General features: G+C 33.9%; 1 protein-coding gene across 6 annotated transcripts in view; it reads left to right on the top strand.

Annotated features, from left to right (window-relative positions):
* Positions 1-7,363, top strand: part of LOC113495308 (glutamate receptor-interacting protein 2) — a 233,751-nt gene extending 226,388 nt beyond the window's left edge. For 3 of the 6 annotated variants that reach the window (XM_026873977.1, XM_026873979.1, XM_026873982.1), the window contains 9 exons: positions 129-355; positions 714-859; positions 950-1,304; positions 1,376-1,531; positions 2,087-2,215; positions 2,397-2,924; positions 3,174-3,373; positions 4,092-4,199; positions 5,846-7,363. In XM_026873977.1, the coding sequence (XP_026729778.1) occupies positions 129-355; positions 714-859; positions 950-1,304; positions 1,376-1,531; positions 2,087-2,215; positions 2,397-2,924; positions 3,174-3,373; positions 4,092-4,199; positions 5,846-5,917 (1,921 nt within the window). In that variant the 3' untranslated portion in view covers positions 5,918-7,363. The remainder of the gene's footprint in view (positions 1-128; positions 356-713; positions 860-949; positions 1,305-1,375; positions 1,532-2,086; positions 2,216-2,396; positions 2,925-3,173; positions 3,374-4,091; positions 4,200-5,845) is intronic. The other 3 variants (XM_026873978.1, XM_026873980.1, XM_026873981.1) reach the window with 2 other exon arrangements.
* The last annotated feature ends 6,025 nt before the right edge of the window (positions 7,364-13,388 follow it).

Consider the following 13,388-nt stretch of genomic DNA (forward strand, 5'->3'; position numbering starts at 1 on the left):
TGCAGCCCTAAATAAAACGTTATAACAATCCTTATGAAAGGATCAATTACAAACTTTAGGATTTCTTTTCGACTTTTTCGATTTCGTCATACACCGGTGTAAACCAGTTACCTTTCCATTTGTTATAGATCCGGCTGCATCCAAATCCGTGACCGAGTGATGTCAATCAACGGCCACGAAAATCTAACTGTGGACGTTTCCAACGAAATCTTACAACGAAGAAATGACTCTCACAATCCTAAATATTTGACACTGAATATAGAATTCAGTATGCCTAATACTATTGAAGCCTCTAGTGGTGTATTTAATGTTAAATTGGCAAAAACTACTGCTGGGTTGGGTGTTACTATAACTGGTACGTACATTGTAAACTTTCTTTTTAATATCATCTACCATTTATGCTTGAAATATTTTTAAAACAGTATAAGATTCAATAATTGAAGGATTTTTGACCTAACGCGTAAGCTTTTAAGAGATTCATGCTAGCATTTTTATGCAGATACGTCTCTAAGCAACGCGGCTGCTCAGCAATGCTGTGTTAGCCAATCAGACGTTCATAAGTCATATCATGGTAGGTTTCATCGCAAAGAGTTTCCTTACCATACTACCACACACATTCCGCTCGGCATGACCATAATCCTCAAACTTTACCAACTAATCACCCTTTTGGAGATGAGTTTGCAACCTTCTTCTTACTGTCTCGCTTTTCCCAGGATGTAAACAAAAGTTGCTTAGCAACGAGGAGCCTATGGTGATATCAGATATCAAACCGGGTTCCGTCGCCCATCGAAGCGGAGCTCTGTCGCCAGGAGATCAGCTGCTGGCTATTAATGGACAGCCACTGCATAACTTATCACTGGTAAGAATATCCTTTATCAGCGTATAATTGAGGTATATTACTTATGTTGGTTTTGTTTTCTCAATATTCAACTTCTAAACTGTATTTTAGGACACAGCCTTCAATATTCTTCAAAATTCACCAGAGGACATTATCACTTTGAAAATTCGTAAAAGAGACCTCACGGAAGATTGGTCTAATATCCATAAGCACAATGCCAAGCTAACACTACAGAGCTTTAGCAACATAGAAACCAAAGCTGTAGTCCACAGCGGCGAAGACTCTGGTCATCATACAGAGAGTCCTAATAACAGCGCTAAGGAAAGCGAGAGGAGTCATGGCAGTAATGAAAATACGGCAGTATTCACTGTGGAACTGATCAAACAAGAAAATGGACCTTTGGGCCTGACTATAGCTGGCAGTGAAGACGTTACGCAGCCTATTTTGTTAAGCGGACTCGTAGAAGGTATGATAATAAAACCTTAAATCAAAGAAATAATAATTGAATATACGTAAATGATAAATTTATTTCTCTAGGTGGAGTCGCAGAAAAATGCGGTAAACTAGCTATAGGTGATGAACTGCTGACGATAAACGGTGAAAGTGTCTTGAACAAACCATTGTCTGAAGCGATCAAGTTACTTCAACAGAGTGGCCAACGGGTACAGTTGCAACTTTGTAGGAAAGTCACAGGTAAGGTCTTAAAATAAATTGTTACAAAGAAAGTTCCCATTTTTAAACAGGACGCTGCATTTAACACTTTCGAGTAAATTACGTCAAAAGTATTTTCAAAAGAGTTACTTCAATGACCCAAAAATTCAAAAAAATTTTGTAGGTCGTTCAGTTACTAAGCCAAGTTTAATTAAATGTAAAATACCGCTATTTTTTGTACAACTAATTTCCTCTGAAAATTATTAACTACCCAATTAAATTGCACGACACGAGGCCTTAAAGACAGCTTCAACGGGTAAAAGCTGTTAGGAAATTTCGTCTATAGCTGGCTCCGAGCCAATCTAATAACGTTTTTCCCGTTCACCAACAATTATGGTTTGCTTTCCATTAATGATAGGGCTGTAATTGACGCATTATAGGGGTAGAATTTATTATTCACTTCGGTGTATAATTTAACTTTGTAATGAAAATAAATTAGCTAGAATTATTTAAATTTACCTGTAGAATGGTTCAGGTTAAAAATATCAATATTTACTTTAAATGTTAAAGTAATTTTAATAATGTTTCCTTATAAAGGGTCGCTTGAAAGCGCAGAATCCAGTGCAAGAGACTCAAGTCACTCTACGTCAAGCCCGGGATTATCTAACGACAGCGCTGTTGAGTCGTGGGATCAGAACACGCCAGTCCGGACCAGCGCTAATTGTGGTAAGATACATCACATACTGCCAGAATAAATAACAAAATAACAAATAGATCCATTTTAACATACCATTCATCATTTTATAAATATATTTTTATTCAGTCAAATTACTCTTTTGTCAATTAACTTTAACGACAAGATACCAGTTAGTCCTCATGAACACTATCACATGCATAATAGATGTAGTGTATGTTATAGGTAATTCTGAAGTAATAGAATATGCTGTACCAGATAAAACCAGAATGATGGACAAGCAGCCGTACTCCCCAACTGACGAAGACAAACTAATGGCATCAAACTTCAATTCAGCAGCTCCATACAGCATCAACGACTTGCCACTGCCAAATTATTCCTTAAACAATTCACTCAAAACTTTCCACTACGAAAATACCTGTATCATTCCTGAAAATACTCTGAAAAATAAACAGAACATAACAAGAGAAGACGATGTCCAACAAATTGAGATATTAACCTCAAATATGAAGGACTGCCAGCTTCATAACATGGAAAAATCTTCGTGCAAATGTGATTACGTCCAGATGGGTCCATACGGGATCGTATCGCCGAAAACGAGGAGACCTAATTGGGACAGTGATTACCTGAATAATGGCATATATACGGTGACAACGCCGCAGAAATCACCTATGAAACCTGGCGTGCCTGGAACTAGTTTCCAGTTCTCGACGAGTCCAATATATGAAAATGAGGTTCCAGGTAAATAAATTGTATTTTCTGTGTGGTGTGTCAGATTAACGGTTTCCATAAATTGAGTGCGTCCCTTGTTCCCGGATGTTATTTAAACTTTATAATTTCAATGTTTTATGAACAAAAAGATGCAGTGATACGCTATATTAATATTTACCATTATTAAAAACCAATTTAAATCTGTTCTTCAAACAATTTACCTTTCTTAACGATTCAGCTATTCAGCAATGCCGTTTATAACAATTTCTTAATCTCCAGGACTCTACAGTACTGAGGCAGTGTCTCCGGCCCGAGGATCCGTCCACCATGTCATCTTGTACAAAGACGCAATCTATGATGATTATGGTTTCTCAGTGTCAGACGGGTTGTACGAACGAGGAGTATACATCAACCGAATTCGGAAGGGCGGACCAGCTGATATCGTTGGGTTGTTGAGGCCGTACGATAGAATTTTGCAGGTTAGTCATTATAGAAGACTCAAATTACATTTTTTTGCAAGCGTAAGTTGGAACCAATTGATAACGGGCTAAATGTAGTATTTTAAACGATGGGGCGTTAAAATAAGAAGCTAAAATCTCAAAGGTCCATTGTTTTTAATTAACTTTTGAACGGTCATGATTAACAAATACTACTGAAGCTTTTTCATAATTTGTAAGACTTTCAGACTTTGTTTCGTAAAACAAAGTTGTTTACTCAATTACGCCGTACAGGTGTAACTAATGTCGTGCCCTGTTTACGACTTTACATTATTTATAAACGAAGTTTAAGTCTTCATTTTTAAAGGCACCTTTTAATAAAGATTTTTATAATCTCCGTAATAATCCGTAGCTAAAAGTAATATTTTATTTACTCGTTTTGGTCGAGTTCCGAACTTGTTAAATTTTTAATCCGTTTTCATAAGTTTTCGTTTCCTTTTGTAATCATCATTTCACTTAGGATTAATTTTTTTTCCCGGTTTAATAATTCTGTGGCAACCTCTAAAAATCATGTACTATGTTTAAAAATGCTCATTTACTACTATGATTTACTAGTACCTACTATTAGGAGAGATCTTTTCCCTGTTTTCACAGCCTAAAGCTTACTCACATACTTTCCACTACGAAAATACGTGCATCATTCACATATTACAACTTTTTATTACTTACATACAATTACTAACTTCTTGATTTGTTATAGGTGAATGGAACAAGGACTGTGGACTACGACTGTTGTCTAACAGTGCCACTGATTGCGTCGGCTGGTGACAGGCTCGAAATAATTGTACAGAGACTCGTCACTTCACGGGTAAGTAACGATTAGTACTAACATTCAGTAAATATTTAGGAACCTCAAATAATAATTTGATGGTCGTCGAAATCTGTATTCTTTAACTAGTATATCGCATGAAGTCTTTAAAGTGAAAACCCTAATCTGAGACTAGACTAGTTGATTTTATAATTTAGCATGTGCAGTAAGAAGTTTTTTTTTTAATAGAGTTTACGCAATTTCAAACCATTTGAGGAATTATAGCATTACCAAGGTTGAAAATTGGTCTGTGACAAAAAATTTATGTACTTATTTAGAGAGGTGTTGAAAAGAACTAAAACACCTGGAATCTGTCCTGTATACCTAAAATTCTCCTCTACCTCTATTTTCCAACATCATTTTTAATGTCCGACGATCTCCCTGTATAATATTTCACAGTCATCCGAAGAGCACAAAGGAATTCCCAAAAGCAACTGTATATTTTACAACATTCAAATATAATGCTTGAAATTCCGCGCGAACCCAATAATGCCCCGTTTTCATGCGCGAGTGACAAAGAATCGTAAAAATGAAGCAATTCTTAACATTTTTTTGTAAATTGATACTTTGACAGAGAAAAGTATGCTAAGTGAAGTCTTACCTTTGTTGTAAGAAGATAAGTAGACAAATACGAAAGGTAGCTATTTATTTGTCAATCCAATCTTGATGAAAAAAAAAACATATTTTAAGTGAAGTAAATATTGACTGTATTAAAATTCAGGAGCTTTTTTTTTGTGAAAGAGTTTTACTCTAATTTAATATTTTGTCTGTAATTTTGGAAGAGGGGGTTTACAACAGGCTTTGTATAGTTAGTTTACGTAACTCTTTCTCCCAGACAGGATTTTAAACCAGCGCGTTGTTAATATTCTAAGTAATTTGCATGCCGCTATGATGGCGAAACATGTCGATCTATGTTATATGAATGTAACAACTTTGTACTTACCATGTTTCTGGCAAATAAAATAAATATTATTATTTTTTATTACAAAAGTCCCAAGTCAAAAGTGTTGAGCAAAGTATAAGTTATATGTTAAAGTCTGTTGACTGCAAAAACCGTTCAACAAAACAGGGAATATTTAAAACAGTAACCTAAAAAGTAATAATCTAAATGAATTTACAGAACATATTTAGAAAGCTAATATTCCTTGCAATATAGCTTTAAGTGAAGGGTTATTTAAACACTCTGACTAATTAAAAGCCAAGTCAGACTAAATTGTGTATGAATTTATTACGTTTAACTTCGTTCGCAAGCTAATGGAAATTTGCTTAATGAAATCCATTTTGCTGATAGTTCTTTGAAGGTTGTTGTTTTGAAAGGTAAATAAAAATGTAAAACGATTAGGTTACAGTAGGTAGGGCGTTAATTATCACTTTGGTTTGCATCGCATGCCCGTGGTACTAGGGAAGGTTGAAGCACTCCGGTAGTGTAAGGCGATATGAGACCCGCATACCACGAAGATTTACCCGGGTAAAGAAAGGGGGAACGTATTTATTCCTTCGCTTTCACAAAAGACTTATACTACGGTTAAATGTTATTGAAAACTTAATCGAACTCGTAATAAGTAGCAACGTTAAAAAAAAATTTTGCAGTTTACTTATCTTACAATGAGCTTCGATTTTCATAAATTATATTTACTTGTTCACAGGATCTGAAGAACCAGCGTCTTGATGACAGCTCCAGCCCGAGTGACAGTAGTATAGTGACAAAGACAATTTAGTGTATAACCCGACTGTAGTGAAATCACACCAAAGACAATGAAAAGTGTAGCTTTAAGTACCTTTTTAAAATGGTCGTGTTATATCTAGTACTTACTTTAAATTTAGAAATGTAAATATGCAAGTAATATTTAAATGAATAGGCCTTTTTCGTTGAAGCCAAGATTTGACGGAAAGTAAAGGAAAATGTGTTTGCCTAAAACTTTTCCCTTTAAACAATATGCAAAGGAAGGTGGATATATAACATAATGTAAAATATGACAGTCATAGTTGGGTGTTGAAAAAACGTGTTTGAAGATTTTAGTTTTCAGTAGACGCACACCTATGTGATGGTGTGACGATAGTCTCTTGGAAACAAAACTTCGCATCCAAATCTAAAGGGAAAAGTCATTCAAATTATATCTTACAGAAATGGTGCAAATAAAAATGTAAACTATTAAAAAAACTGCATAAGATATTAATAAGTTGTATCCCTGCAAGACGCTTCGTCATAAAATTGAATAAGATTACAATATTTTTAATTTTGTAAAAATTACAGTGTGAAATAATTTACATCACGCGTTGTAAAATAAAATAGTTATCAGCAGTGTTTTTTCGTTTAAGAAATAAAGCATAACAAAAGATTAAAATTACAGATTAATCATGAGATTATCCGGTCCTTTTATGTAAGAGGTAGAAAGTCTACCAACACCTTTTAAATCAGTATCTTTACAGTTGTTTCAAAAAGACTCTTTCAGCAGTACGCTGACTTTCACAACTGTGGAAGACTGACTTTAAGAGGTGGGATTGGGATCCACATAGTACGATCCACAACAAGACAAAACCTACCAGGCTCTTAAGAATCCGAAAAAGAGTTTTATGTCATTGTGTTAAAGATGAATTTTCAATATTAGAGGTTCGATTTGGCCGAATGTGTAAAGTTATCTATCTGGCAATGAAACTAATTTACTTTGATTATTTTAAAATGTATAAAGCCATAAATGCAATGAATTTGTAACGTAAGATTTATATGTATAAGATATTACCTACATAAGTCATCGCCAAAGACGATTTTTTGGAATAAAGTCCTAATATAAAATTAGTTAAAAACATAGAAAAATGTTAATAGAATTAAATGTTGTTTTATGATCCCGTAATGTGCCTACGTATTAAAAATAATGTAGGGACTCTAAATTGAGTGCACGATTTGCTGTGTGTAACCTAAATATAAATTGTAAAAATTGTGTGACAGCCCTATGATTTGTACAGCTTATTGCAGATGTAAGAGTATACGTATTATTTGAGAACATACATGCTATTTATTTTTACTTAAAACGCAGGAGGGTTGCGAGGCGGATTAAATATTGTTTGCAGTGAAATAAAAATAATGCATTGAAAAAATTCAAACTCTTGGTAAATAACCTCGATAGCTTAGTTATCTGAGGTCTATTATATTTCGTTTTTTTTTTGTATTTGCAAGGTCTACATAGATTTACCAAAGAAATAAGTGTAAGTTTTTAAGAGCTTCTTACCAAATTGTCAGTACAGCGCCGGTCTTGACAAATTTTATTAGTGTGAAGATGTTATTATTAAATTATTATTTATACAAGAAATATAAGTAATGTTATAAAAGGAAACATGCCAAAAATACGTTACGTTGATTGGCCGTTTATTCGTTAACACTATGTCCATTTATTGATCACGTTAAGTCCAGCTTCGTAAATTATAATAAAATAACAGTTGAATAACGAACTGAAAATTCCGAAGTCATAAATAATTTAAACGGAAACAAATCATTTGCTATGTTCCCTGTATAATTGAATAATTAATTCAGCCTGCGCTTGTAAAATTAAATTATTTAATCAATTCATAAATCGATAAATTCTTATAGCGGTGTTCAATATCGTTTTATTTTTGCTTTTTATTTTAAAAACTTGTTCTATAATAAAAATAAATTTGCAAATTAAAATGTAAATGTAAATAGTAATAAATAAATATTTGTGTAGCATTACTGTTGTTGAAATCAGACTGATAGCGATTTTAAAATAGTTATTTAGATAATAAATATGTAATAACTCCTTAAGTAATACTGGTAGTAATAATATACAGTGTGTTTTTTGTAGACAAATAATACATTCGGGTAAAATAAAAATCTAACAGTTTTCTAAATTTAATTAAATTAAAAAAAATGTTTTCGTTAGTCAGCTGTTTACACGATTCGATTGCAATTTGGTTTGTACATAAATAAAAATATATTTATTTGTTTTTTTTTTTCTTGAAATAAATAAAATAAGTCCAATAGAAATCATGTGTATAAGGCATAGTGCATATAAAACGTAAGGTTTGTTAAAATAAAAGAAAAATCTTAGAAAACAGAAAGACTTTGTAATCTAATAGGAGTTATTGAATTAGATATGTATTACGAAGTTTGTTGTAGATAGAAAAAATATACATTATAAAATTGTCTTTTTTAATATTATTGTCATCAACAATTTACTTCATTATTTTAATTTAATTTCCATCCTGGATTCATAAATATTTGCAACGTGAAAGCTTGAAGTAAATTTATGCTGTTTTTTTTAACTGTATTAAAAATATTTTGGGCTTAACTTATAATTTTAAGTGGTTCATTAAAACATTCTCCCGTAAAATAATTGTGTAGATAGTTTGTAATTTTTTACATTTTATTTTTGTACCCTTAATTGTAAGGATAATTTATATTATTGTCAATTAATGTGTAATTAATTGAAAAATAGAAGGGAGCCTAGCTACAACACTCTTAATAAAATGATATGCGTGATTGAAAGCTTCATCTTTTATTTATTCCTTACCTACTAGTAAATAAGGTATCATAATATTGGTATAGTATCTCTCCTGAAGCTGACTCATAATCCCAAGATGCAACGATTTTTATCGAAAACAACCAGTGTCCTTAATCATGAGCTGACGATCAATGACGACAATAATGAGCGTACATGCCCGATACGTAAGTAAACCGTTGCACTATTAACTTAGCATAGTATTAAGGCAGGTAATACGATTGGCATGTTCTGCTGCATGTGCTGCGCTCAGACGAGCTTGGGGTCCACAACAATAAAACGCCTTCAACGGAAACTGCTCTTATACACCTTCTTGCCAAACAAGTCATAGATACTAATTGAAACTTAAATAACTGTTCGTAAAGCCAATACTTCCATAACGTGTGACTGTGTGACTGTACGAATGCATCCGCGAATTCCGTGCAAAATCTTTATTACAAACATGAAATTTATCACTTTGAGAACTTCCGACTATCATCTTCACTCCCAATAGCATACGCCTTAGATGAGTGACGGCAAGACGAGTCTCATAGTTCTCTACAAACTAAACAATATTAAAATACCATCTACATATCCTGACTGGATTACCAAGAAACTGCAAGATGCAAGCACTTTATTGGTTCCCGTCTAAATTGATAGCCCTTTGCTTGAGCGTCTCAAACCGAAACGCAATTCCCCTTTGTTTGAAGACATACGGACATCGTCTCTTTGACTATATAGACAAGTAATTCTATTTAGTGCAACATGAGCGGTTGTGTGACGAGAAATTATAGATACTACGAGTTTTGTCACGCGGTTTTAGTTCCTGTTCCTATAAAAATAGGGCTTACAATTTTAAATCGTTACTGACAAGATGGCATTCGCACCTATAGTATTGGTGAGTTGTTGGGATTCCCTTAGCTGGCTACCTCACTAGATTCATGTTCACCGTACTAGAGGGTATATAAAAATAATTATTTACGATTTATTTTATTGTCAATTCATATAAAAAAATAACTTTTTATCAGCAGGATTTACTTTTAAACTTCAATTTGGTGCAATTAGAACCTTGTACGATTATTAATTTAACTATTTACGACCATACAATATTATGTTTGTTGCCTGTCAATCACTCCAGGGCCCCAATTCCACTTCTTACAACGGCCGATGAATGAATGGAAATTGTATAATCACAAAACTGTAATACCTGGTGTTATTTAACAAATAACGCGGCAACGTCTCCGAAACAAATAATTTGCATGTCTCAAAATTTCCTCAACCTATTAGCTAATTAATAAAACCTCTAAACAGTAAGTTACCTTCCAACTCCGAATAATAAAATGGCCACTAAAAGCCCATTAATCCAGTCGCCCACACCGATTACACAGTGATTCAACGGGGAATCAAACGCGTGACCGAACGCAGTTTAGGTTGCGGCATGACTCACGCCCGCCGGGAACATAACTTTTTGCTTCGACAGAAAATAGGTCAATACTGTATTTAATATAAGGTTTTTGTTTTGATGCGGAAACTAGATATATATTTGTTTTCTTTTAGATTAAGCTCCATTACTGTAAAACAAGAAAAAATATGTAGTAATTAAACTATGTCTAGTATTACCCATTTGCATGCAATCATCACGGTTGTATTTTACTAAACAGAATAACAAAAGTTTTTCTTCTTATCAAAGAAAAACAATCGATTTTTCTCCAATAAACAAATGGTTTACTTAAAAAGTCATTATGAGTCATTATTGTTTTCATGGTATATTATTCTCGTTAGTCTTAAAACACTAAATCCACAAACATAACTAGGTTTGGTCTAAACAGGGACCTTTATTCATGAGTTCTTCAAACAGTGAGATTGTTAGTCAAACTACCGAAATATATGCATGAACTTAATGCTAATGTCCTGCGAGTGTGGTAAAACAAACATTTTTGTATACTCAATGTAAGTTCTCTAGGAGTACCTACTGTTGATTCGACAAACATTTTTCCCTATTTTTTTCTTATCAGTTTATATGTAAGCAAAATAAAGTTTAAAGGCACCGTAGACGAAATTGTGCCTTGATCTTTAAACGCCTGATAAAAATTAAAACTAAAAACTGTTTGCCACTTCTCGGACATGGAACTACAGAATCCCTACAAACTTTGAACCTTTGAACTTAATTTAGTATTAGTATAGACAAAAAAAAGGTAAAAAAACCATTTCTAATTTTTTGTCAGAAACAAATCCTTTTATAAGCTTACACATTATAATTCCCGAAAAAAAATAATAGTGTCTAGTTTACAATAAAAATGTTGTGTCATACAGAATACAAAGATTTGTAATAACAAATCTTTGCATACCATTTACACTTGGAAAAAAAGCCGAATCAGCAAACACACACGGAACTCCATCAGTCAATTTACGTACATAATAATTATGGCCTTGTTTCGCTGTTAGTCAGAACGCACCCTAAATGTCGCGACTGGTCGTTAGTCGCACGTCACTCAGAGGCAGTGAGACGTGAATTTTGATTATGGACATGGATAAAATGATAATAAGCCTCCGAATTAGAACAGCCGTGTTTTATAATGGCCTGGCATGGCTGATATAGTGAAATTGTCTGTAGGCAATTATGGCCTTTAGTTTAGAGGCTCTGTGTGAAATCTGGAGTGTTTGTAGGTGAAGGGAAAATTCTCGTACATTTAATAACCTGAAATAGTATAAAGGGACGATAATGATAAAAATGTTTTGCCTGAAGCTCTCATATCTTAATAGTATCGTTAGACTTTTCATGTTCAAGAAAAGGTGTTCTCCCAAATTGATCGTTCAAGAGGTGACCTGAATTGATAACCAATCAAGAATGTGAAGCGAAACTTTTCAAATTCATCTTGAAAATATGACACTTTTCTTCTCGCCGTCCTATTAATCCCATTTCACCGAAGTTGATAATCCCATAACAGACGAGGACCCCCTGAATTTAATTAGATAATGTTGTTTACGTCATATTTGTAAATAAAAAACGCGATCCTCATTAAAAACGTTGCGAATATTCTCATCACGTCTTACACGATCGTGCTTCCGCCGTCGAGGCTATCGCGAAACACCATACGCGGTAAAACAACATCTTTAATGCAAAGCCGTAAGGTTCAATTTCGTTTGAAAATATTAGGGAATTCTCGTCTTAAACGAAAATTTAAGTTTGTTAAGCCTTGGAAGCTAGAGGCTGCACAAAATTTCCATTTTCCACGCGATTTACCACAAATTAATGCTTCGAATCCGTCCGCGCCTCGCCAATTTATAGTGGGGATTTGCATCTAACCAACTTAAAGTTAACTTTTTCCCGGTCGAACGGTGATTGCGATTTATTAATAGAGTAATAGCTCGGTACGCCACTAACTTTATTTTCCTTGGCAACGGCCAGCTTAAAACTTCTTAAGTAATTTTTTTTTTTTTTCTGGCTCTTAGATAATTTTCTTGTGGACTTGGCCTAAATATCAGTAACTTCAAAATATTGTAATTTTTTTGGCGTTCTATACTTATTTGTTTTCCAAAACAAAGTGTTAGGGTTTTATAAAACACCAAACTTACTATGTTGATTGGCGAAACACATCGTGTCGATTACAGGAAATTCCTTACACGTATTCAGCAGGAAGACAGGCTTAAGCAAAGCGATCGGTTAACGGGATCCTAGCCCTACCGCCCTCGTTGATTGGACCCGCAGCCAATTGAGGCAGTTGTTTATGGGGGTAACAAGTCAGTACTCAATGTAAGCCTTCGTTATTTGTGTTGATCGAATTGCCGCACACAGGAGCCGGACAATACGCGGAACATTCGCAATCCAATGATTAATGGAAATAATAATGGTGGGATGTCAACTCGGAACAGTAAATTGGTATCATTGTTACTAATACGAGGATCGCATAATTTTATGCTGCTGTTTAACGAAAGTACTTTAGGTTAACAATTGCTTTGAGCGTAAAATTTTTAAACATAACTCTTCTGTATTCTGTTTTAATAATTATACGTACCGTCAAATCTCATTGTGATGATAATCAACTCCCACGTAAAATGGCTAGCATAATTCCCATACTAAGCGTAGTCGTACAATTCAATCAAAAAAATTGAGCCAAAATCTTCTTTTTTATAATTTTTGACCTGTTTCCGATTAAACACTTATTTCTATTTTCATCTCAAACTCAAATATTACTCTCAAAAATCCGCACCTGTTTATTATCCAAGAGTTCACCTGTTCACCGAAACGATCGTTAACTAAAAACGGATAGTTGGTACCGCTAATCTAAGTTTAAGGACGCTTATATCCGGCATCGGCAAGCGGATAAGTCGGGCGAGATTAACTTAAGGCTTAACCATTAATGCAGTTACATTGTTTACCGGTAAGACACGATAGAGGTATGAGATCTAGGATACGGTATTCTGGGCTAATAATAACCTGAAGGGAATCTTCCTCTTAATTTGATCCTGTATAAAATCGTCATTTTCTTTAAAAATGGGTGGTTATTAATTCCTTCGTATTATTTTTATGTTTGTTACCTCCTCAGCACCTTTCATTAAATGAGCCGATCTTGTATGTCATTTAGTCTCTGAAAAAAATAATCAAGTTTGGTTTTTGGGTCGTTGGTTTTTTGATGAAGAAGAAATAATTATCTGAACACAAGTTACATACAAACTGACTTCAATAGAAAATAGC

Source organism: Trichoplusia ni, chromosome 6 (assembly GCF_003590095.1).
Source record: "Trichoplusia ni isolate ovarian cell line Hi5 chromosome 6, tn1, whole genome shotgun sequence".
Classification (NCBI taxonomy): domain Eukaryota; kingdom Metazoa; phylum Arthropoda; class Insecta; order Lepidoptera; family Noctuidae; genus Trichoplusia; species Trichoplusia ni.